The sequence below is a fragment of the Bufo gargarizans genome, chromosome 2, assembly GCF_014858855.1.
Source record: "Bufo gargarizans isolate SCDJY-AF-19 chromosome 2, ASM1485885v1, whole genome shotgun sequence".
Taxonomy (NCBI): domain Eukaryota; kingdom Metazoa; phylum Chordata; class Amphibia; order Anura; family Bufonidae; genus Bufo; species Bufo gargarizans.
In genome coordinates this window covers 562452827-562478659 of record NC_058081.1, presented here as the reverse complement: position 1 = coordinate 562478659, position 25833 = coordinate 562452827, and the positions used below count along the sequence as shown (strand labels likewise).

Here is a 25833-nt window from a genome sequence, read left to right as displayed (position 1 = left end):
ACATGAAATCTTAAAGACTGCTGACAATAAAAAAGTTATAGCCATAAACAGAATAGACTCACATATAAAGCTAGTATATCCAAACCAGGATGGCGCTACCCCAATCGCACGTTTCGGCGCGCCTTCGTCAGGGGGTAACGCCATCACCGTAGATTATGTGTTCATAAAAACCTTCCTACCAATCAGATTGCATTCACAATATAGTCAATCATTTTAATCACCTGGATGTTCAGCGGCAAGGACCCGATGAGCGAGATACAGCGCATGATCCTCCCCCCAGCCAGCGTCACCTTGCACCGCCCATGACATGTGACGTCTCACGTCATGTGGCCGGCCGACGTCAAGACGCCAGGTGGGAGGTTCCACGCACTGTCTCGTACATCGCGTGCACACATCGCAGGAGAAGAAAAACAGAGGGAACAAACTCCCTCTACTGACCATGTTCGGCATATCTCTCACATTAACCATTTCTATATATAGAAGAAATGTCTTCTTCTAAACACCTCCTATATACAATCGCAAATTAATATTTTATGATCCAGCACTGCAGAATATGTGCACATCGAACATTGTTGTTAAACTGGTATACCAGTATACAATAAATATACAGTACATAATCTCATAATACATGATATTAAAATTAAATACATAATACATAATGAGCTACATTCCATAAGAAGACCAGGAAAACCATGATTGTTCATAAGAGAGGGCATAAGTAATTGATGATCCTTCATAAATAAATACTTAAAAAACATATTAATACTTAATCTCAATATTTATTGTGAACATAATACAAATCTCATACATATGTAATATCTACATGGGTGAAGTAAAAGTAATGAACGTGATAAATGATATGTGAATGAATATGTGATGTGAGTGTGCTGATCAAAAGGTGGAAAAAATTGGAAAATTGTTTAATTACTCCATGGAAATAATGAATAATAAATGATTTAAAAAAATTATGGTGAAAGCTAAAAGGTGATAGACATGAATGGTGGAATAGTGAATGATAAAAAACACACATGTATATATCACGTATGCAAGGCTTACGTAAAACATAAGTTGAAAAAATTTGAGGTTATGGTGAATGAATGGTGACAATTAGTGATGTCTCAAACTATTCGCCTGCGAACAGTTCACGGCGAACATAGCTTGCTCGCGTTCGCCACGGCGGGCGAACATATGCGATGTTCGGTCCGCCCCCTATAGATCATCATTGAGCAAACTTTGACCCTGTACCTCACAGTCAGCAGACACATTTCAGCCAATCAGCAGCAGACCCTTCCTCCCAGACCCTCCCACTTCCTGGACAGCATCCATTTTAGATTCATTCTGAAGCTGCATTCTTAGTGAGAGGAGGGAGAGTGTAGCTGCTGCTGATTCAATAGGGAAAGCGTTAGCTAGGCCAGTGTTTTGTGTCCACAGACTAATCTCCTGTAAGTGACAGCGTCCTGACAGCACCCCAAAAAGCCCTTTTTAGGGCTGGTACATCAGTCTGCTTTATTTATATATATATATATATATATATATATATACAGTAAAGACCAAAAGTTTGGACACACCTTCTCATTCAAAGAGTTTTCTTTCTATGAAAATTGTAGATTGACACTGAAGGCATCAAAACTATGAATTAACACATGTGGAATTATATACATAACAAAAAAGTGTGAAACAACTGAAAATGTGTCATATTCTAGGTTCTTCAAAGTAGCCACCTTTTGCTTTGATTACTGCTTTGCACACTCTTGGCATTCTCTTGATGAGCTTCAAGAGGTAGTCACCTGAAATGGTCTTCCAACAGTCTTGAAGGAGTTCCCAGAGATGCTTAGCTGGACCGCAGAGTGAAGGCAAAAGGGCCAACAAGTGCTAAGCATCTCTGGGAACTCCTTCAAGACTGTTGGAAGACCATTTCAGGTGACTACCTCTTGAAGCTTATCAAGAGAATGCCAACAGTGTGCAAAGCAGTAATCAAAGCAAAAGGTGGCTACTTTGAAGAACCTAAAATTCGCCTGCCTATTGAAGTCAATGGCGGTTCGCCCGTTCGCGAACATTTGCAAAAATTCGCGTTCGCCGTTCATGAACAGAAAACTTTATGTTCGCGACATCTCTAGTGACAATTAGGTGAGCGGTGATGAAGATGCCATGGGGGGAATGGGTAGATGTGGGGGGGGGACAACAGAAGGAGAGGGGAAAAAGAAAAGAGGGGAAGGGGAGGGGGGGAAGAAAGGGGAGGAAGGGGAAAGGGAAGGAAGGGAAGGGGGAAGGGAAGGGGAACAACCTAAAGCTGATACATACAGATGTACCATACGTGCAGGCAAAAATAATATGCAAGTGACCTCATCCTATAGATATTGAGGGAGGCGGGATGGGCCAAAGCCGTCCACCTGGCCCCTACACACGCCCTACCTCATATTGCATAAACATAACATTTAACAATACATTAAAATGAAGCATGCATATTAAAAGGTCCCGGACGACAGAAACTGTACACTCATGATGAAAAGATAATCATTCCAAGAATAAGCATGATGGATCAGCAGGCCTAATGCAACCTATGAAAGGAAGAAAGAGAGAACGAAGAATATAAAAAATGATTACAAGATTAAAAACAACTGGTCCACAGCAAGTGATCTAAATGGTCAGAGAAACGCAGAGAAACCCAAATTCTCATTGAGACCTGAGGGACACGGATAGTCCCCAGTGTCCAGATCCAGTGACTCTCTTTCTGAGCTAATTTCTTGGATATATTCCCTGCTCTAAGATCCATTCTAATGCAGACGATCGGCCGAAAAATAAAAAAAATAGGGTGTTCAGAAAATGGAGATACAAAAACCTAATTTTTGTTTTCAAAAATGCTTTATTATGTAAAACTGAAACAAAGATCATAGAAAGTAGACATATATGATATCATTGCGTCCATAACAACCTGCTCTATAAAAATAGCACATGATCTAACCTGTCAGATGAATGTTGTTAAAACAAAAAAATAAAAACGGTGCCAAAACATCAATTTTTTGGTTACCTTGCCTCACAAAAAATGTAATATAGAGCAATTAAAAATCATATGTACCCCAAAATAGTACCAATAAAACTGGCACCTTATCCCGTAGTTTCCAAAATGTGGTCACTTTTTTGAGTTTCTACTGTAGGGGTGCATCAGGGGGCTTCAAATGGGACATGGCATCTAAAAACCAGTTCAGGCAAATCTGCCTTCCAAAAACCATATGGCGTTCCTTTTCTACTGCGCCATGCCGTGTGCCCGTACAGCAGTTTACGATCACATGTGGGGTGTTTCTGTAAGCAGCAGAATCAGGGTAATAAATATTGAGTTTTATTTGGCTGTTAACCCTTGCTTTGTAACTGGAAAAAAATGGATTACAATGTAAAATCTGCCAAATAAGTGAAATTCTGAAATTTCATCTCCATTTTCCATTCATTTTTGTGGAACACCTAAAAGGTTAACAAAGTTTGTAAAATAAATTTTGTGTACCTTCAGAGGTGTAGTTTCTAAAATGGGGTAATTTTTGGGTGGTTTCTATTATGTAAGCCTCATATTTTCTTCCAAACTTCTAAGCCTTCTAACGGCCCCAAAAAATAAAATGTAATTTTCAAAATGATCCAAACATGAAGTAGACATATGGGAAATGTAAAGTAATAACTGTTATATGAGGTATCACTATCTATTATAAAAGTTGAGAAATTGAAATTTGAAAATTTGCCAATTTTTCAACATTTTTGGTAAATTTGGGATTTTTTCACAAATAAAGGTGAAATATATTGACTCAAGTTTATGACTATCGTGAATTACAATGTGTCACAAGAAAACAATCTCAGAATGGCTTGGATAAGTAAAAGTGTTCCAACTCTATTACCACATAACAATGGCCTGGGCAGGAAGGTGAAAACAGGCCCGGGGTTGAAGGGGTTAACATTCATAAGATAGCTACAGTTTCTTACATGCATTGGCAGCTTTACAACCTTATGTGGTCCAATATTTTTAAGGTAGACTTCCCTGTCCAACTAAGTGCGTAGACACATAGGGGGACATTTATTATCTATTTACACCACTTTTGTGGGGAAAAAAAAAAGGTCACAAATTTAGGTGCATGCAATATTGTTTAGAAATGGTGAGAAAAAGGTATGTGGTGAGAACTAAGACAGAAATCTATGGCAGCTAGGAGACTGCTGTACATTTTAGTCTGTTGCACAGCCAGTGGAAGGATGCACCTCTGCTTAAAGGGAGTCTGTCACCTCCATATGGCCATATACAGTGCTTACATGGCTCTGTAGCACACCTATACAGGATTGTACTGGTACCTTTGTTTTTGTCTTTAGACTTGCACCAGCAGGAAAAACAAAGTTTAATTCATATGCAAATGAGCAGTCGCAAGTGCCTAGGAGAGGAGTTCAGTGTGTAGGTGCCCAGGCTGCTCTGCCTTCTTTTCACTTTACTCCTCCCCAGCCTCTTCCTTTGCCCTCCAAGTCTCTTGCCTCATCGATAGGTCCGGACTTGGAGGGCGGGCAGAGGCAGAGGCTGGGGAGGAGTAAAGTGAAAAGAAGGCAGAGCAGCCTGGGCACCTACACACTGACCTCCTCCCCGGGGCACTTGCGAGTGCTCATTTGCATATGAATTAAACTTAGTTTTTCCTGCTGGTGCAAGTCTAAAGACAAAAACAAAGGTACCAGTACAATCCTGTATAGGTGTGCTACAGAGCCATGTAAGCACTGCATATGGTCATATGGAGGTGACAGACTCCCTTTAATTTTGCATTAATCAGGTGAGCTAAAGCTATGTGCCTATATCCTGAGTTGAATATGGAGGTCTTTAAAGAGGACCAAGCAGATCCTCTGACATGTCTGTTTTATTAAATACTTGGCTTCCTCATTGAATAATAATTCAGTCTTTCTTAGAACTCTGTGGGGGAGATTTATCAAGACGGGCATTCCCATACACTAGTCTTGATCTCTCTACACTGCCGTGATATGCACCTAATCCATTAAAAGGCAGATGTATCTTAATAAATTAGGTGCATCTCTGCCCTGCCGTGCACCAGATACTGAAGTCTAGGCCAGCTACAGTGTTACAGTCTGGAGCAGGCTTCAGCTATAACTTACGCCACTTTATGGCATAAGTTATAGTAAATCCTGGGGCCGCGTGAAGCCCTTTCCCCTTTTCTCAGCACTACGGAAAAGTGAAGAGAAGCTTTAAAAGTCACATTTGGTGCATATATGACTTGCGCCATAATTTGCAATGTTTTTACACAATAATAGTGGTGTAAAGGCTTCAGTATTAGAGTTGAGCGAACACCTGGATGTTCGGGTTCGAGAAGTTCGGCCGAACATCCCGGAAATGTTCGGGTTCGGGATCCGAACCCGATCCGAACTTCGTCCCGAACCCGAACCCCATTGAAGTCAATGGGGACCCGAACTTTTCGGCACTAAAAAGGCTGTAAAACAGCCCAGGAAAGAGCTAGAGGGCTGCAAAAGGCAGCAACATGTAGGTAAATCCCCTGCAAACAAATGTGGATAGGGAAATGAATTAAAATAAAAATTAAATAAATAAAAATTAACCAAAATCAATTGGAGAGAGGTTCCATAGCAGAGAATCTGGCTTCCCGTCACCCACCACTGGAACAATTCTAGTAAGAAGCAGGGCGGCAATACCAGAGGGTTAGACGGATCGTTAGTGATAGGGATATGTGTCAAACAAGATTAGACGATATGACCAATAAATTTAGAGAGCGAGGCTACCCCCCTGATCTATGGAAAATACAGCGTAATAAAGCTGAGATTACACCACCAGATAGAACTAAGAAAGAAACAAGGATCCCCTTAGTGATTAAATACCATCCCTGGTCCCAGCGCCTTAGGACTATTGTTAATCAACATTGGCACATATTATCTAAGTCCTATCCACGGATAGGAGAGTTCCAGAGGCCACCCATGATATGCTATAAACGGGCAGAAAATATTAGGGATAAAATAGTCCGGGCGGATGTGGGAAGTAATAAAATAGAAAGAGGACAGAGTACTTTATCTACACCTAGACGGGGCACTTTTCCTTGTTTAAACTGTGTCAATTGTTCCAGCGTTATAAAGGGTTCATGTTTCTCCCACCCTCACTCAGGTGAAAATATTCCAATAAGGGGCACGTTCACTTGTGATAGTAGATTTGTGGTTTACATTCTTAAATGTCCATGTGGATTACTATATGTGGGGGAAACCTCAATGAGAATGAAGGACAGACTAAGTAAACACAAATCTACTATCCGTAAACAGAATTTATTACTCCCAATACCCCTTCATTTTTATGATAAAAAACACAACATCTCGCAGTTGAGGTATCAGATTATTGAAGGTGTATCATTACCCCGTCGAGGGGGTGACAGAAATAAATTGTTATTGAAAAGGGAGGCTTACTGGATCCATCGTCTTCAGACAATGGAGCCCAGGGGCCTCAATCGTGAGTACAATGTGTCCTGCTTCCTATAAGGCATTCGGCCTTATGCAATCTGATAAATATATTTCTTTTTTTCTTCAGCGTGATTAATCACTGCAAGAATGGACTATGTGACTGAAAATCTTCGCCAGTATAGAGTGGATATGTTTTTTGCGAATTTTCAATTGCGAATTTTCAGTTGCGAATTTTTAGTTGCGAATTTTCAATTGCGAATTTTCAATTTTCAATTGCGAATTTTCAGTTGCGAATTTTCAATTGCGAATTTTTCAATGCGAATTTTTCATTGCGATTATTTGATATGCGAATTTTATTTAATGAGGGAGGCGGAGCTTCTTTGATGATGTCAGTTCCTTTGTGTTTCATTTATGTATAAATAGCTGGAGTGTAAGATGTTTTATGCAGTCTGATGAAAGCACATCTGTGCTGAAACGCGTCACTATGCCATTTTGAATATGTGACTGAATAAATCTACATTGTGATCTACATCAGCGAAGTGCCGGTCCTTTCCTTTGAAACCACCACTGGAACAGTCCATTCTCAGATATTTAGGCCCCGGCACCCAGGCAGAGGAGAGAGGTCCCGTAACAGAGAATCTGTCTTCATGTCAGCAGAGAATTAGTCTGCATGTCATAGCAGAGAATGAGGCTTCACGTCAGCCACCACTGCAACAGTCCATTGGCATATATTTAGGCCCAGCACCCAGGCAGAGGAGGGAGGTCCCGTAACAGAGAATCTGTCTTCATGTCAGCAGAGAATTAGTCTGCATGTCATAGCAGAGAATGAGGCTTCACGTCAGCCACCACTGCAACAGTCCATTGGCATATATTTAGGCCCAGCACACACACAGGCAGAGGAGAGAGGTCCCGTAACAGAGAATCTGGCTTCATGTCAGCAGAGAATCAGTCTGCATGTCATAGCAGAGAATGAGGCTTCACGTCAGCCACCACTGCAACAGTCCATTGGCATATATTTAGGCCCAGCACACACACAGGCAGAGGAGAGAGGTCCCGTAACAGAGGATCTGGCTTCATGTCAGCAGAGAATCAGTCTGCATGTCATAGCAGAGAATCAGGCTTCACGTCAGCCACCACTGCAACAGTCCATTGTCATAAATTTAGGCCCAGCACCCAGGCAGAGGAGAGAGGTCCCGTAACAGACTATCTGGCTTCATGTCAGCAGAGAATTAGTCTGCATGTCATAGCAGAGAATGAGGCTTCACGTCAGCCACCACTGCAACAGTCCATTGGCATATATTTAGGCCTAGCACACAGGCAGAGGAGAGAGGTCCCGTAACAGACAATCTGGCTTCATGTCAGCAGAGAATCAGTCTGCATGTCATAGCAGAGAATGAGGCTTCACGTCAGCCACCACTGCAACAGTCCATTGGCATATATTTAGGCCCAGCACACACACAGGCAGAGGAGAGAGGTCCCGTAACAGAGAATCTGGCTTCATGTCAGCAGAGAATCAGTCTGCATGTCATAGCAGAGAATGAGGCTTCACGTCAGCCACCACTGCAACAGTCCATTGGCATATATTTAGGCCCAGCACACACACAGGCAGAGGAGAGAGGTCCCGTAACAGACAATCTGGCTTCATGTCAGCAGAGAATCAGTCTGCATGTCATAGCAGAGAATGAGGCTTCACGTCACCCACCACTGCAACAGTCCATTGGCATATATTTAGGCCTAGCACACAGGCAGAGCAGAGAGGTCCCGTAACAGACAATCTGGCTTCATGACAGCAGAGAATCAGTCTGCATGTCATAGCAGAGAATGAGGCTTCACGTCACCCACCACTGCAACAGTCCATTGGCATATATTTAGGCCTAGCACACAGGCAGAGCAGAGAGGTCCCGTAACAGACGATCTGGCTTCATGTCAGCAGAGAATCAGTCTGCATGTCATAGCAGAGAATGAGGCTTCACGTCAGCCACCACTGCAACAGTCCATTGGCATATATTTAGGCCTAGCACACAGGCAGAGGAGAGAGGTCCCGTAACAGACAATCTGGCTTCATGTCAGCAGAGAATTAGTCTGCATGTCATAGCAGAGAATGAGGCTTCACGTCAGCCACCACTGCAACAGTCCATTGGCATATATTTAGGCCCAGCACCCAGGCAGAGGAGGGAGGTCCCGTAACAGAGAATCTGTCTTCATGTCAGCAGAGAATTAGTCTGCATGTCATAGCAGAGAATGAGGCTTCACGTCAGCCACCACTGCAACAGTCCATTGGCATATATTTAGGCCCAGCACACACACAGGCAGAGGAGAGAGGTCCCGTAACAGAGAATCTGGCTTCATGTCAGCAGAGAATCAGTCTGCATGTCATAGCAGAGAATGAGGCTTCACGTCAGCCACCACTGCAACAGTCCATTGGCATATATTTAGGCCCAGCACACACACAGGCAGAGGAGAGAGGTCCCGTAACAGAGGATCTGGCTTCATGTCAGCAGAGAATCAGTCTGCATGTCATAGCAGAGAATCAGGCTTCACGTCAGCCACCACTGCAACAGTCCATTGTCATAAATTTAGGCCCAGCACCCAGGCAGAGGAGAGAGGTCCCGTAACAGACTATCTGGCTTCATGTCAGCAGAGAATTAGTCTGCATGTCATAGCAGAGAATGAGGCTTCACGTCAGCCACCACTGCAACAGTCCATTGGCATATATTTAGGCCTAGCACACAGGCAGAGGAGAGAGGTCCCGTAACAGACAATCTGGCTTCATGTCAGCAGAGAATCAGTCTGCATGTCATAGCAGAGAATGAGGCTTCACGTCAGCCACCACTGCAACAGTCCATTGGCATATATTTAGGCCCAGCACACACAGGCAGAGGAGAGAGGTCCCGTAACAGAGAATCTGGCTTCATGTCAGCAGAGAATCAGTCTGCATGTCATAGCAGAGAATGAGGCTTCACGTCAGCCACCACTGCAACAGTCCATTGGCATATATTTAGGCCCAGCACACACACAGGCAGAGGAGAGAGGTCCCGTAACAGACAATCTGGCTTCATGTCAGCAGAGAATCAGTCTGCATGTCATAGCAGAGAATGAGGCTTCACGTCACCCACCACTGCAACAGTCCATTGGCATATATTTAGGCCTAGCACACAGGCAGAGCAGAGAGGTCCCGTAACAGACAATCTGGCTTCATGACAGCAGAGAATCAGTCTGCATGTCATAGCAGAGAATGAGGCTTCACGTCACCCACCACTGCAACAGTCCATTGGCATATATTTAGGCCTAGCACACAGGCAGAGCAGAGAGGTCCCGTAACAGACGATCTGGCTTCATGTCAGCAGAGAATCAGTCTGCATGTCATAGCAGAGAATGAGGCTTCACGTCAGCCACCACTGCAACAGTCCATTGGCATATATTTAGGCCTAGCACACAGGCAGAGGAGAGAGGTCCCGTAACAGACAATCTGGCTTCATGTCAGCAGAGAATTAGTCTGCATGTCATAGCAGAGAATGAGGCTTCACGTCAGCCACCACTGCAACAGTCCATTGGCATATATTTAGGCCCAGCACCCAGGCAGAGGAGGGAGGTCCCGTAACAGAGAATCTGTCTTCATGTCAGCAGAGAATTAGTCTGCATGTCATAGCAGAGAATGAGGCTTCACGTCAGCCACCACTGCAACAGTCCATTGGCATATATTTAGGCCCAGCACACACACAGGCAGAGGAGAGAGGTCCCGTAACAGAGAATCTGGCTTCATGTCAGCAGAGAATCAGTCTGCATGTCATAGCAGAGAATGAGGCTTCACGTCAGCCACCACTGCAACAGTCCATTGGCATATATTTAGGCCCAGCACACACAGGCAGAGGAGAGAGGTCCCGTAACAGAGGATCTGGCTTCATGTCAGCAGAGAATCAGTCTGCATGTCATAGCAGAGAATGAGGCTTCACGTCAGCCACCACTGCAACAGTCCATTGGCATATATTTAGGCCCAGCACCCAGGCAGAGGAGAGAGGTCCCGTAACAGACTAATCTGGCTTCATGTCAGCAGAGAATTAGTCTGCATGTCATAGCAGAGAATGAGGCTTCACGTCAGCCACCACTGCAACAGTCCATTGGCATATATTTAGGCCTAGCACACAGGCAGAGGAGAGAGGTCCCGTAACAGACAATCTGGCTTCATGTCAGCAGAGAATCAGTCTGCATGTCATAGCAGAGAATGAGGCTTCACGTCACCCACCACTGCAACAGTCCATTGGCATATATTTAGGCCTAGCACACAGGCAGAGCAGAGAGGTCCCGTAACAGACAATCTGGCTTCATGTACAGCAGAGAATCAGTCTGCATGTCATAGCAGAGAATCAGGCTTCACTGTCAGCCACCACTGCAACAGTCCATTGGCATATATTTAGGCCCAGCACACACAGGCAGAGGAGAGAGGTCCCGTAACAGACGATCTGGCTTCATGTCAGCAGAGAATCAGTCTGCATGTCATAGCAGAGAATGAGGCTTCACGTCACCCACCACTGCAACAGTCCATTGGCATATATTTAGGCCCAGCACCCAGGCAGAGGAGAGAGGTCCCGTAACAGACAATCTGGCTTCATGTCAGCAGAGAATTAGTCTGCATGTCATAGCAGAGAATGAGGCTTCACGTCACCCACCACTGCAACAGTCCATTGGCATATATTTAGGCCTAGCACACAGGCAGAGGAGAGGTTCATTCAACTTTGGGTAGCCTCGCAATATAATGGTAAAATGAAAATAAAAATAGGATTGAATGAGGAAGTGCCCTGGAGTCCAATAATATATGGTTATGGGGAGGTAGTTAATGTCTAATCTGGACAAGGGACGGACAGGTCCTGTGGGATCCATGCCTGGTTCATTTTTATGAACGTCAGCTTGTCCACATTGGCTGTAGACAGGCGGCTGCGTTTGTCTGTAATGACGCCCCCTGCCGTGCTGAATACACGTTCAGACAAAACGCTGGCTGCCGGGCAGGCCAGCACCTCCAAGGCATAAAAGGCTAGCTCTGGCCACGTGGACAATTTAGAGACCCAGAAGTTGAATGGGGCCGAACCATCAGTCAGTACGTGGAGGGGTGTGCACACGTACTGTTCCACCATGTTAGTGAAATGTTGCCTCCTGCTAACACGTTGCGTATCAGGTGGTGGTGCAGTTAGCTGTGGCGTGTTGACAAAAGTTTTCCACATCTCTGCCATGCTAACCCTGCCCTCAGAGGAGCTGGCCGTGACACAGCTGCCTTGGCGACCTCTTGCTCCTCCTCTGCCTTGGCCTTGGGCTTCCACTTGTTCCCCTGTGACATTTGGGAATGCTCTCAGTAGCGCGTCTACCAACGTGCGCTTGTACTCGCGCATCTTCCTATCACGCTCCAGTGCAGGAAGTAAGGTGGGCACATTGTCTTTGTAGCGTGGATCCAGCAGGGTGGCAACCCAGTAGTCCGCACAGGTTAAAATGTGGGCAACTCTGCTGTCGTTGCGCAGGCACTGCAGCATGTAGTCGCTCATGTGTGCCAGGCTGCCCAGGGGTAAGGACAAGCTGTCCTCTGTGGGAGGCGTATCGTCATCGTCCTGCCTTTCCCCCCAGCCACGCACCAGTGATGGACCCGAGCTGCGTTGGGTGCCACCCCGCTGTGACCATGCTTCATCCTCATCCTCCTCCACCTCCTCCTCATCCTCGTCCTCCTCGTCCTCCAGTAGTGGGCCCTGGCTGGCCACATTTGTACCTGGCCTCTGCTGTTGCCAAAAACCTCCCTCTGAGTCACTTCGAAGAGACTGGCCTGAAAGTGCTAAAAATGACCCCTCTTCCTCCTCCTCCTCCTCCTCCTCCTGGGCCACCTCCTCTTCCATCATCGCCCTAAGTGTTTTCTCAAGGAGACATAGAAGTGGTATTGTAACGCTGATAACGGTGTCATCGCCACTGGCCATGTTGGTGGAGTACTCGAAACAGCGCAACAGGGCACACAGGTCTCGCATGGAGGCCCAGTCATTGGTGGTGAAGTGGTGCTGTTCTGTAGTGCGACTGACCCGTGCGTGCTGCAGCTGAAACTCCACTATGGCCTGCTGCTGCTCGCACAGTCTGTCCAGCATGTGCAAGGTGGAGTTCCACCTGGTGGGCACGTCGCATATGAGGCGGTGAGCGGGAAGGCCGAAGTTACGCTGTAGCGCAGACAGGCGAGCAGCAGCAGGATGTGAACGCCGGAAGCGCGAACAGACGGCCCGCACTTTATGCAGCAGCTCTGACATGTCGGGGTAGTTGTGAATGAACTTCTGCACCACCAAATTCAGCACATGCGCCAAGCAAGGGATGTGCGTCAAATTGGCTAGTCCCAGAGCTGCAACGAGATTTCGCCCATTATCACACACCACCAGGCCGGGCTTGAGGCTCACCGGCAGCAACCACTCGTCGGTCTGTTGTTCAATACCCCGCCACAACTCCTGTGCGGTGTGGGGCCTGTCCCCCAAACATATGAGTTTCAGAATGGCCTGCTGACGTTTACCCCGGGCTGTGCTGAAGTTGGTGGTGAAGGTGTGTGGCTGACTGGATGAGCAGGTGGAAGAAGAGGAGGAGGAAGCCGAGAAGGAGGAGGTGGCAACAGGAGGCAAAGAATGTTGCCCTGCGATCCTTGGCGGCGGAAGGACGTGCGCCAAACAGCTCTCCGCCTGGGGCCCAGCTGCCACTACATTTACCCAGTGTGCAGTTAGGGAGATATAGCGTCCCTGGCCGTGCTTACTGGTCCACGTATCTGTGGTTAGGTGGACCTTGCTACAGATGGCGTTGCGCAGTGCACACTTGATTTTATCGGATACTTGGTTGTGCAGGGAAGGCACGGCTCTCTTGGAGAAGTAGTGCCGGCTGGGAACAACATACTGTGGGACAGCAAGCGACATGAGCTGTTTGAAGCTGTCTGTGTCCACCAGCCTAAATGACAGCATTTCATAGGCCAGTAGTTTAGAAATGCTGGCATTCAGGGCCAGGGATCGAGGGTGGCTAGGTGGGAATTTACGCTTTCTATCAAATGTTTGTGAGATGGAGAGCTGAACGCTGGCGTGTGACATGGTTGAGACGCTTGGTGACGGAGGTGGTGGTGGTGGTGTTGGTGGTACATCCCCTGTTTGCTGGGCGGCAGGTGCCAACGTTCCTCCAGAGGCGGAGGAAGAGGCCGAGGCGGCAGCAGCAGAATAGGCCGAGGCGGCAGCAGCAGAAGAGGTAGCAGGGGGAGCCTGAGTGACTTCCTTGGTTTTAAGGTGTTTACTCCACTGCAGTTCATGCTTTGCATGCAGGTGCCTGGTCATGCAGGTTGTGCTCAGGTTCAGAACGTTAATGCCTCGCTTCAGGCTCTGATGGCACAGCGTGCAAACCACTCGGGTCTTGTCGTCAGCACATTGTTTGAAGAAGTGCCATGCCAGGGAACTCCTTGAAGCTGCCTTTGGGGTGCTCGGTCCCAGATGGCGGCGGTCAGTAGCAGGCGGAGTCTCTTGGCGGCGGGTGTTCTGCTTTTGCCCACTGCTCCCTCTTTTGCTACGCTGTTGGCTCGGTCTCACCACTGCCTCTTCCTCCGAACTGTGAAAGTCAGTGGCACGACCTTCATTCCATGTGGGGTCTAGGACCTCATCGTCCCCTGCATCGTCTTCCACCCAGTCTTGATCCCTGACCTCCTGTTCAGTCTGCACACTGCAGAAAGACGCAGCAGTTGGCACCTGTGTTTCGTCATCATCAGAGACATGCTGAGGTGGTATTCCCATGTCCTCATCATCAGGAAACATAAGTGGTTGTGCGTCAGTGCATTCTATGTCTTTCACCGCTGGGGAAGGGCTAGGTGGATGCCCTTGGGAAACCCTGCCAGCGGAGTCTTCAAACAGCATAAGAGACTGCTGCATAACTTGAGGCTGAGACAGTTTCCCTGGTATGCATGGGGGTGATGTGACAGACTGATGGGGTTGGTTTTCAGGCGCCATCTGTGCGCTTTCTGCAGAAGACTGGGTGGGAGATAATGTGAACGTGCTGGATCCACTGTCGGCCACCCAATTGACTAATGCCTGTACCTGCTCAGGCCTTACCATCCTTAGAACGGCATTGGGCCCCACCATATATCGCTGTAAATTCTGGCGGCTACTGGGACCTGAGGTAGTTGGTACACTAGGACGTGTGGATGTGGCAGAACGGCCACGTCCTCTCCCAGCACCAGAGGGTCCACTAACACCACCACGACCATGTCCACGTCCGCGTCCCTTACTAGATGTTTTTCTCATTGTTATGGTTCACCACAACAACAAATATATTATTTGGCCCAATGTATTGTATTCAAATTCAGCGGGATATAAATTTGAGGCCTAGTATTTAGGCGCTGGGTGACCGGTATGGATTTAGTGACAGAATTAGACTTGGAAATGCACAGAAGCGTGTGTGTGTGAAGTTATTCTGAATGACCCAATGTGCACCTTGAATATTATATACCCTTTTAGGGATAGATTTCAAATAGCTCTGATATAGCAGAAACCACTAAATTATGAAATTGCTAAATTGGGAATTGTATTTCAACCCAGAACAAGAAATGTGCTTGAACGGACACTAAATAACTCGCCCAGCTACAGCACTAACGAGAGATTTAGCAGGATATAAATTTGAGGCCTAGTATTTAGGCGCTGGGTGACAGGTATGGGTTTAGTGACAGAATTAGACTTGGAAATGCACAGTAGCGGGTGTGTGAAGTTATTCTGAATGACCCTATGTGCACCTTGAATATTATATACCCTTTTAGGGATAGATTTCAAATAGCTCTGATACAGCAGAAACCACTAAATTTTAAATTGCTAAATTGGGAATTGTATTTCAACCCAGAACAAAAAATGTGCTTTGACGGACACTAAATAACTTTCCCAGCCACAACAGGACAGCGGTAACGAGAGATTTAGCGGGATATAAATTTGAGGCCTAGTATTTAGGCGCTGGGTGACCGGTATGGATTTAGTGACAGAATTAGACTGGGATATGGCCAAAAAATAACCACACTATTGCTGGTTAAATGCACTTGGTGATGGGCGCAGCTTGCCCCTGATGTAGTATATGGCCAAAAAATGAACAGACTATTGCTGGTTAAATGCACTTGGTGTCACAGCTTGACCAACCACACTACTGAGGGTTAAATGCACTTGGTGACGGGCGCAGCTTGCCCCTGATTTAGTATATGGCCAAAAAATGAACAGACTATTGCTGGTTAAATGCACTTGGTGTGATAGCTTGACCAACCACACTACTGAGGGTTAAATGCACTTGGTGTGACAGCTTCACCCTGATGTAGGCTTTAGCCAAAAAACAACCACACCATTGAGGGTTAAATGCACTTGGTCGCAGCTTGTGCTGGCGCACCACAAGACACAAAATGGCCGCCGATCACCCCAGAAAAATGTGACTGACAAACGGTCTGGGCAGCCTAAAAACAGTGAGCAATTGAGGATCAGCAGCTCAATGATCCACAGCTGCAGATCGATCAGTTAATCAAGTCCTTTGGAGGAGTTAATCTGCCTAATCTCGCCCTACTGTCGCAGCCGCAACCTCTCCCTACGCTAATCAGAGCAGAGTGACGGGCGGCGCTATGTGACTCCAGCTTAAATAGAGGCTGGGTCACATGGTGCTCTGGCCAATCACAGCCATGCCAATAGTAGGCATGGCTGTGATGGCCTCTTGGGGCAAGTAGTATGACGCTTGTTGATTGGCTGCTTAGCAGCCTTTCAAAAAGCGCCAAGAAAGCGTCACAAAAGCGCGAAGAAAGCGACGAACACCGAACCCGAACCCGGACTTTTACGAAAATGTCCGGGTTCGGGTCCGTGTCACGGACACCCCAAAATTCGGTACGAACCCGAACTATACAGTTCGAGTTCGCTCATCCCTATTCAGTATGTGTCCCACTGTGTTTTGCCGATCCTGTGTTATACTCGATGAAAAAATTGACTACTGGGTGTTACCAACTGGGGGTTTGTCTCTACCCAGTCTGACACTGGGACACGCGGCTTTGACGAGGAAAATGATAACACCCAGTTGTTCATTTATCTATACATTTTTAGAAGGAATGACAAAGGACAAGAACAATATAAAGTTCTAAGAAAATATTCTTTGAAATTGTTATTTCATTACTAAAACAGACTTATCAGGAAAGCTATCAGGTCTTTAAAGTGACCCTCCAGTCCAAACTAAATATCTGAATATACATTGCTGATGTATATTGAACATGCCTGGTGGCCCTACTCATGATCTATCCTATGTCTATTCCTCCATTTTGCTACCCCTTACCTTTATCTGAAAATAGCAGCCACAGTCTCAGACTAAGCTATGAGTGGTTTGCCATGATAGTATGCTAAACATCCCCTGTTTTTGAGTGTCAAGGACAATAAGTGCTGTGTATCGGTGCTGGTCCAGAGGGGTATGTGTCTCTACTATAGCTGCACATCATGCACAGCGTAGTTTGAGATTTTAGTAGCCATTTTGTGATGAAGGCAGTGGGGGATAAGAATGGAGGAATAGAGGCAGGATGGGTCATAAGGGAGGGGGGGGGGTGTCAGTTACTGTATGTTGAATACATTAGTAATGCAGTGTAACATTCTTAGTTTGAACTAGAGGGCCACATTAAATATTAAACAATACACAAAACATAGCTACAGCTCCCTGTACTTTAGTTTTTAGCTATAATGCGTGATAGATATACCGTATTTTTGGAACTATAAGGTGCACCTAGGATTTGGAGAAGGAAAATAAGAAGAAAAAAACATTTTCCATCAGACCTCAGATCAGACCCTCATCAGACCCCCAAATCAGACCCCCATTCTTCATAAGACGTCAGATCAAACCCCAAAATCAGACCACAAGCTCCATTAGCCTCAGTCAGACACCTCAACCTCCATAAGTCTCCCATCAGACCCCAAAGACTCCATTAACTTCAGATCAGCCTCCCATCAGACGCCCCAGCCTCCATCAGTCTCAGATCAGACCCCCCCAGGCTCCATTAACTTCAGATCAGCTCCCCCAGCCCCCATTAGAATCAGATCAGACAACCAAGCAGCCTCAGATCGGACCCCCAGCCCCAATCAGCTTCAGATGGGGTCCAAACACCCATCAGACTCAGATCGGACCCCCAATCAGACCATATCACCCTCTGATCAGACCCCCCCCCCAGTCCCACTCAGCCTCAGATCAGACCTCCCAACCCCCCGCCTATGCTCCGGACTGCGCTGCAGATCCAGAACTCACTGCTCCCCACATCACTTCTTCTCGGTTCCGCTGTGTACTGTGACATGAAAGCGCACAGTGTCAAGTCATGGTGCGCGCCTACGTGCACTATGTCCTGTTGCTGTGTGTGGTCAAGACAACAGTTGGACCCGGAAGAAGACTAAGGTAAGCGGATACAGCCAGCGTTGCGCTGTCCTCACCTGTCTGTGCCTCCTGCATGCTAATGACCATATATATATATATATATATATATATATACAGACGTGGACAAAATTGTTGGTACCCTTTGGTCAATGAAAGAAAAAGTCACAATGGTCACAGAAATAACTTTAATCTGACAAAAGTAATAATAAATTAAAATTCTATAAATGTTAACCAATGAAAGTCAGACATTGTTTTTCAACCATGCTTCAACAGAATTATGTAAAAAAATAAACTCATGAAACAGGCATGGACAAAAATGATGGTACCCCTAACTTAATATTTTGTTGCGCAACCTTTTGAGGCAATCACTGCAATCAAACGCTTCCTGTAACTGTCAATGAGACATCTGCACCTCTCAGCAGGTATTTTGGCCCACTCCTCATGAGCAAACTGCTCCAGTTGTGTCCGGTTTGAAGGGTGCCTTTTCCAGACTGCATGTTTCAGCTCCTTCCAAAGATGCTCAATAGGATTGAGGTCAGGGCTCATAGAAGGCCACTTTAGAATAGTCCAATTTTTTCCTCTTAGCCATTCTTGGGTGTTTTTAGCGGTGTGTTTTGGGTCATTGTCCTGTTGCAAGACCCATGACCTGCGACTGAGACCAAGCTTTCTGACACTGGCTAGTACATTTCTCTCTAGAATTCCTTGATAGTCTTGAGATTTCATTGTACCCTGCACAGATTCAAGACACCCTGTGCCAGACGCAGCAAAGCAGCCCCAGAACATAACAGAGCCTCCTCCATGTTTCACAGTAGGGACAGTGTTCTTTTCTTGATATGCTTCATTTTTTCGTCTGTGAACATACAGCTGATGTGCCTTGGCAAAAACTTCGATTTTTGTCTCATCTGTCCACAGGACATTCTCCCAGAAGCTTTGTGGCTTGTCAACATGTAGTTTGGCATATTCCAGTCTTGCTTTTTTATGATTCGTTTTCAACAATGGTGTCCTCCTTGGTCGTCTCCCATGTAGTCCACTTTGGCTCAAACAACGACGGATGGTGCGATCTGACACTGATGTTCCTTGAGCATGAAGTTCACCTTGAATCTCTTTAGAAGTCTTTCTAGGCTCTTTTGTTACCATTCGGATTATCCGTCTCTTAGATTTGTCATCAATTTTCCTCCTGCGGCCACGTCCAGGGAGGTTGGCTACAGTCCCATGGATCTTAAACTTATGAATAATATGTGCAACTGTACTCACAGGAACATCTAGTTGCTTGGAGATGGTCTTATAGCCTTTACCTTTAACATGCTTGTCTATAATTTTCTTTCTGATCTCTTGAGACAGCTCTTTCCTTTGCTTCCTCTGGTCCATGTCGAGTGTGGTACACACCATATCACCAAACAACACAGTGATTACCTGGAGCCATATATATAGGCCCAATGGCTGATTACAAGGTTGTAGACACCTGTGATGCTAATTAGTGGACACACCTTGAATTAACATGTCCCTTTGGTCACATTATGTTCTGTGTTTTCTAGGGGTACCATCATTTTTGTCCATGCCTGTTTCATGAGTTTATTTTTTTACATAATTCTGTTGAAGCATGGTTGAAAAACAATGTCTGACTTTCATTGGTTAACATTTATAGAATTTTAATTTATTATTACTTTTGTCAGATTAAAGTTATTTCTGTGACCATTGTGACTTTTTCTTTCATTGACCAAAGGGTACCAACAATTTTGTCCACGTCTGTATATGCACAACACTATTGACCAAATTAATTCCTCTGTCTTTCAGATATGTTTTTGAAAATGTTGGTCTGAAAAGGGTAATAACCATCAACAAATGTACCCTGGCAGATGATGCCCAATACGAGTGCCTTATAGGTGATGAGAAATGTTCTACAGAGCTGTTTGTCAAAGGTAAGGAAACTAACATGTAGACCTAATTCTGTGACAAATAAAAAGGGCTTATGACCACGTGTGTGAACAGGTCAACATGCAGTTAGACATAAAAAAGTTCTAACTTTTTGTTGTAGTTCCCTTAAAGACATGTCTGTTTTAGCAACTTCTTGCATTCTCCATGTAATAACAGTTCTGGAGTATCTTTTCATATAACTGTATCTTGAACAGTTATTTCATTACTCCTGCTAGAAGTTTATGAATAAAGGTACAACTGGGTGTTAACAGTTGGGTGGCTAAGACTAACTACTGACTGGATAGTGCAAGAAAATTTAGACTAGAACCTTCAGAATCACAGGTGCATATCCATGAAGCAAACATAGTTACAAAAAACAAAATGTCTGCACACCGTTATATATACAAACAATAGAGCTAAGAAATGGGGGTCATGCCTCACTTTGGACTTAATATTCAGGGCAGTGTAGGAACCAGCTACAAATGTACTCTGCTCAGAAGTCCTAGGTAGATGGGCGTGTTCAGTCTAGGGTAGCACCTCTTTTAGACTGAACACTCCCATCTACCTGGGACTTATGAGGAGAGTACGTTTGTAGCTGGTTCCTACACTGCCCTGAATATTGTAGGCTTAATTAAGTCCAAAGTGAGGCAATATATTTAGTGATAGGGACCCATCTGCGAAAGCCACCTTGACGCCTGGTAGATGGGCCCGACACGTATGTGCGCTAAGAGCTTCCATTATTCATTTATAGTCGGTATTGTACCACTTTTATCTAGAATGACCCCCATTTCTTAGCTCTATTGTTTGTATATATGACGGTGTGCAGCCATTTTGTTTTTTGCACTGACTGGATAGTGTCATACTGTTCAGGGTCACAATCCCAACAGATAACACCCGCTTGAAACTTTATTCATAAAATTATAGAAGAAGAGCACAACATAGAGTTGTAGAGATGAGCGAACCTGTGGAGGTTCAGTTTGGTTCAGGTGCGCCAAATTTTTCAAAAAGGTTGATTCAGACCCAAACTGGTTTGGGCTGAATCTGATTGGCTCTAAGGCTACTTTCACACTAGCGGCAGGACGGATCCGACAGGCTGTTCACCCTGTCGGATCCATCCTATTTTGCCGTGCTGCCGGACTGCCGCTCCATCCGTGCACTGCTGTGCTGCGCCGGAGCTCCGCCCCCCCGTCCCTATTATAGTCAATGGGGATGGAGTGGCAGTCCAGCGGCAGAGCGAAATAGCGGCAGGACGGATCCGACAGGGTGAACAGCCTGTCGGATCTGTCCTGCCGCTAGTGTGAAAGTAGTCTAATTGCCCTAAAAATTGGTATACAACACCCTCTACTATCCTAGAACTTTTTTTAATTTTTTGAAAAACTTTATCTCTTTTCATTAGATTGTAATGAATTTTTGTTCTGCAGCAGGTGCAGCTGTGTTGTGAGGCAGTAACTGCAGCTAAGGCTACTTTCACACTGGCGTTTTGAATTCCGTTTGTGAGATCCGTTCCAGGGATCTCACAAATGGTTCAAAACGGATCATTTCAGCCCCAATGCATTCTGAATGGATAAGGATCCGTTCAGAATGCATCAGTTTGGCTCCGTTCCGCCTCCATTCCGCTCTGGATGCGGACATCAAAACGCTGCTTGCAGAGCCAAACGGATCCGTCCTGACTTACAATGCAAGTCAATGGGGACGGATCTGTTTTCACTGAGACAATATGGTGCAGTTGAAAACTGATCCGTCCCCCATTGACTTTCAATGTAAGTCAGGACGGATCCGTTTTGACTTAGACTTTGACTTAGTCAGGACGGATCCGTTCTGAATAGATACAAGTATTTGCATTATAGGTTCAGATCCGTCTGTGCAGATACCAGACGGATCCGCACCTAACGCAGGTGTGAAAGTAGCCTTAAATGCACTACCAGGTACTTCCAGCCTCAGCTCCTCACTTCTCACTCCCTGGCTGAAATATTTACCTGCCTTCCCCTATTGTACACAATTCTGCTTCTTTCTAGCCTTTCCCTTCAGTGTCCCTCACACTAGAATAAATGTTTGATTGTGACTGTACATTGTCCCTAAGATAATTTTCTGTCAGACACTGCATAGACCCATCTACTAGGGCACCTCCCTGCCTGCTGCAGCACTGATTGGCTCATCCAGGCTGTCTGTCAGCCTGTGAGCCAATCCAGGCAAGTCCCCTCCCACTTCCTCTCGGGGTTATGTGAGCATCCTTTTTCTTCCTCCCTAGTGATTTTTCCTGCTGAAATGTGCAGTAAAATGGCACTGTGCACTGTTTTACTGTATTTTTCTGAAACAAACCTGAAAAGCTTCGGGTTCGGCTGCCAGATGATATTTTGGAAAGTTCGTAACAACCCCGGTTCATTGCGAACTGGCTCACTCATCTCAATAGAGTTGCATTCCAGAATTGTTATTTCATGTGCAACATAAATATTTACTAAAGCATACATTTCAGAAGTGGTGACAGGTCCTCTTTAAATGCACAAGAAAACTCAACATTAAAACTGATTCAAATGCTGGACATTACTGATTGATTACTCCAGAATAGGGTGTCAACATGATAAGACTGATATATACCAGGAAAAAGTTAATATATTTTCCCAACACTGTAAAAAAAAAAAGCTACAAGTCCCCAAATAGTATAAAATCTCCTCTTAGTCCATATTTTATGTTAAACGTGACATGTATTTATTAATAGTTTTTATTTATTATGTTTTTGAATGCAGAAGAGAAATAACGTGTAAAATGTTATAAGATTTTACTGCTATTACTGTTTTATTTTTCAAAATTCCCCAAAGGGTTGCCATATTGCAGACACAGACTTCCATTCTGCATCGTTTGTAGAGCACAGTAGTAGCTACAATTAAAGGAAATAATGGTGAAAATTAAACTATTGCATTCTCCAGGAAGAGGTGAAAAGGAAATGTGTCATCAGAATATGACCTATTTTTTTAAAGCATGTATATTTAAAGAATTTTTGATAAGGTTATTTTTAAATTAAATATGGTCCCCTCCTGACCATTGTGTCTATGGACCATGTGGCTGCCATAAAGCTATGTTCTTAATGCTTTATAAATGATGTTAAAAACAGCTCAGGCAAGATGGCCACCCACATAATCATGTTCAGAAATTGAAGAAAAAAATCTGAAAATAAAAACAGATTAGAAATACAGGATATGTTTTGCTGTCCGGTTTTAATTGGCAGATACATTTTGGTGACACAGTGCAGCCTTCTTCTCAAGAAACTCCAGGGGAGATTTATCAAACTGGTATAAAGTAGAACTGGCTTAGTTGCGCATAGCAGCCAATCAGATTTCACCTTTCATTTTTCACAGCTCCTTTGGAAAATGAAAGGTGATATCTGATTGATTGCTATGGGCAACTAAGCCAGATCTATTTTACACCAGTTTGATAAATCTTCCCCTCTGTTCATAAATTTACAGCTCTCTAATGATGACTATAATCTTATGTTTAGAACCTCCTGTCACAATTGTGAAGCCACTTGAAGACCAGCAGTTGTTTGTGGGAGATAAAGTTGAAATGGAAGTAGAGGTATCAGAAGAAGGAGCTGTAGTCATGTGGTATGTCTTCTAGTTTTTTTACTGTGGTTTCTATTAAAAGAATTTATGTAAGAAAAAAAACAACTGTCCCCTGCAGACCTTCTGAATTTGGAAGTCATTCAGTATAGGCTACTAATACAAGAAAGCAATTGTATATTTGGAGTATTTTGTATCAAGGAAAGAGAGCTGAGAAGGCCATAAACAACTATCTTCTTTATAACGAGACACACTTTATTGATTTTTTTCAAGGATGAAAGATGGAGTTGAGCTGACTCGTGAGGAAACATTCAAACTTCGTTTCAAGAAAGATGGGAAAAAACATTTTTTGATAATTAATGAGGCCACCAAAGAAGATACTGGACGATACCAAGTAATGACCAATGGTGGAAAGTGTGAAGCTGACCTCATAATTGAAGGTATGGGTGATGTGTCTATATGAAATCAATAGATGTAATTTTAACATCCATAACTATTTATTATTCTCCAACATCTCTTCTAATACACATCTTATTACAGAAAAGCAGCTTGAAGTTATTCAAGGCATTGCTGACCTTACAGTGAAGGCCACAGATCAAGCTGTCTTTAAATGTGAGGTGTCTGATGAGAAAGTGACTGGTAAATGGTATAAAAATGGCGTAGAGATCCGACCAAGCAAGCGCATCACAATGACTCACAAGGGCAGGTAAATGATAATTGGTATGACTTTTCATTAGCGTTGATATGCAATGCAGGAGCTGTCTGGTAAATTACTTTTATGATACCTATGCCCATCCTAAGATCTAGGACTCCAATGCCAGACTGCTATTCACACAGAGGGGTCGAGCCCTTCACTACTGCTTATAATCTATTAGCCTTCTGTTATGTCCACATGACAACACAACATTATCCCTTGTCATGGGGACACTTTGCAGATCCAACTCACTATCCACATCAATGCCTTTGTCCTAACTACCTTGAATGGTGATAGCTACACAGGTATTTGCAATAGCATTGATGTTTATGGTGATTCAGTTTTCTTTATAGCTAAAATTAAAACCTTAATAACCATTAAGTCAGTCTGTATTTTTGTAGCATTCTTTCAGCTGTGAGAAGTATTAGGTCTCTACTGGTTTTCAGTCCCTGACTGTAAACTAAAGTGTTTACATTTACTGACAGCAAAAACAGATTTTAAAACAGTTGAAAATAATGTGTAGATTTTCAATTTTAAAGGGGTTGTCCAGGAATACATCAATCTTAACAGTACCCAGGAGCCTGCTTCCTGTACTGAATGGACCATACTTATCTGCTCCCTACTGCTCTGGTCATCCACGCTGGCTCCCACATCTCCATCCTCTGGTCCAGGGTTTGTTCTCTGATTGGCTTGTGGACACGTCACCACTGAAGCCAGAGGTTGGCTGAAGTGGATTGTGTGACCATGCCCATGTAGGGGAGGAAGAAAACAGATCCTTTTACCTTTTACTTTACAATTAACTTTCCCTTCTAATTGCATAGTACATCCATCAGATACCTAATAGGGATACAACTGATAGAAGATAAATTATTTGAACTAAACTGTATTCCACTATTTAACAAAAATAAAAAGTAACTACATTCTCTAAAGCTCTCCTTTATGTCATGGATGAGCAAAAAAAATCTTCTGAAATCTTACAGTCGTGGCCAAAAGTTTTGAGAATTACATAAATATTGGAAATTGGAAAAGTTGCTGCTTAAGTTTTCATAATAGCAATTTGCATATACTCCAGAATGTTATGAAGAGTGATCAGATGAATTGCATAGTCCTTCTTTGCCATGAAAATTAACTTAATCCCCAAAAAACTTTCCACTGCATTTCATTGATGTCATTAAAGGACCTGCTGAGATCATTTCAGTATTCGTCTTGTTAACTCAGGTGAGAATGTTGACGAGCACAAGGCTGGAGATCATTATGTCAGGCTGATTGGGTTAAAATGGCATATTTGACCTGTTAAAAGGAGGGTGATGCTTGAAATCATTGTTCTTCCATTGTTAACCATGGTGACCTGCAAAGAAACACGTGCAGCCATCATTGCGTTGCATAAAAATGGCTTCACAGGCAAGGATATTGTGGCTACTAAGATTGCACTTCAATCAACAATTTATAGGATCATCAAGAACTTCAAGGAAAGAGGTTCAATTCTTGTTAAGAAGGCTTCAGGGCATCCAAGAAAGTCCAGCAAGCGCCAGGATCGTCTCCTAAAGAGGATTCAGCTGCGGGATCGGAGTGCCACCAGTACAGAGCTTGCTCAGGAATGGCAGCAGGCAGGTGTGAGCGCATCTGCACGCACAGTGAGGCGAAGACATTTTGGAAGATGGCTTGGTGTCAAGAAGGGGAGCCAAGAAGCCACTTCTCTCCAAAAAAAAACATCAGGGACAGATTGATCTTCTGCAAAAAATATGGTGAATGGACTGCTGAGGACTGGGGCAAAGTCATATTCTTTGATGAAGCCTCTTTCCGATTGTTTGGGGCATCAGGAAAAAGGCTTGTCCGGAGAAGAAAAGGTGAGCGCTACCA

At 44.5% G+C, this 25833-nt stretch overlaps 1 protein-coding gene across 4 annotated transcripts in view; it reads left to right on the top strand.

Moving 5' to 3' along the window:
* MYBPC2 (myosin binding protein C2) overlaps positions 1-25833 on the top strand; it is a 168675-nt gene that overhangs the window by 69810 nt on the left and 73032 nt on the right. For all 4 annotated transcript variants that reach the window (XM_044281644.1, XM_044281645.1, XM_044281643.1 and 1 more), the window contains 4 exons: positions 19606-19730; positions 23219-23324; positions 23553-23719; positions 23820-23985. In XM_044281644.1, coding sequence (XP_044137579.1) covers positions 19606-19730; positions 23219-23324; positions 23553-23719; positions 23820-23985 — 564 coding nt within the window. The remainder of the gene's footprint in view (positions 1-19605; positions 19731-23218; positions 23325-23552; positions 23720-23819; positions 23986-25833) is intronic.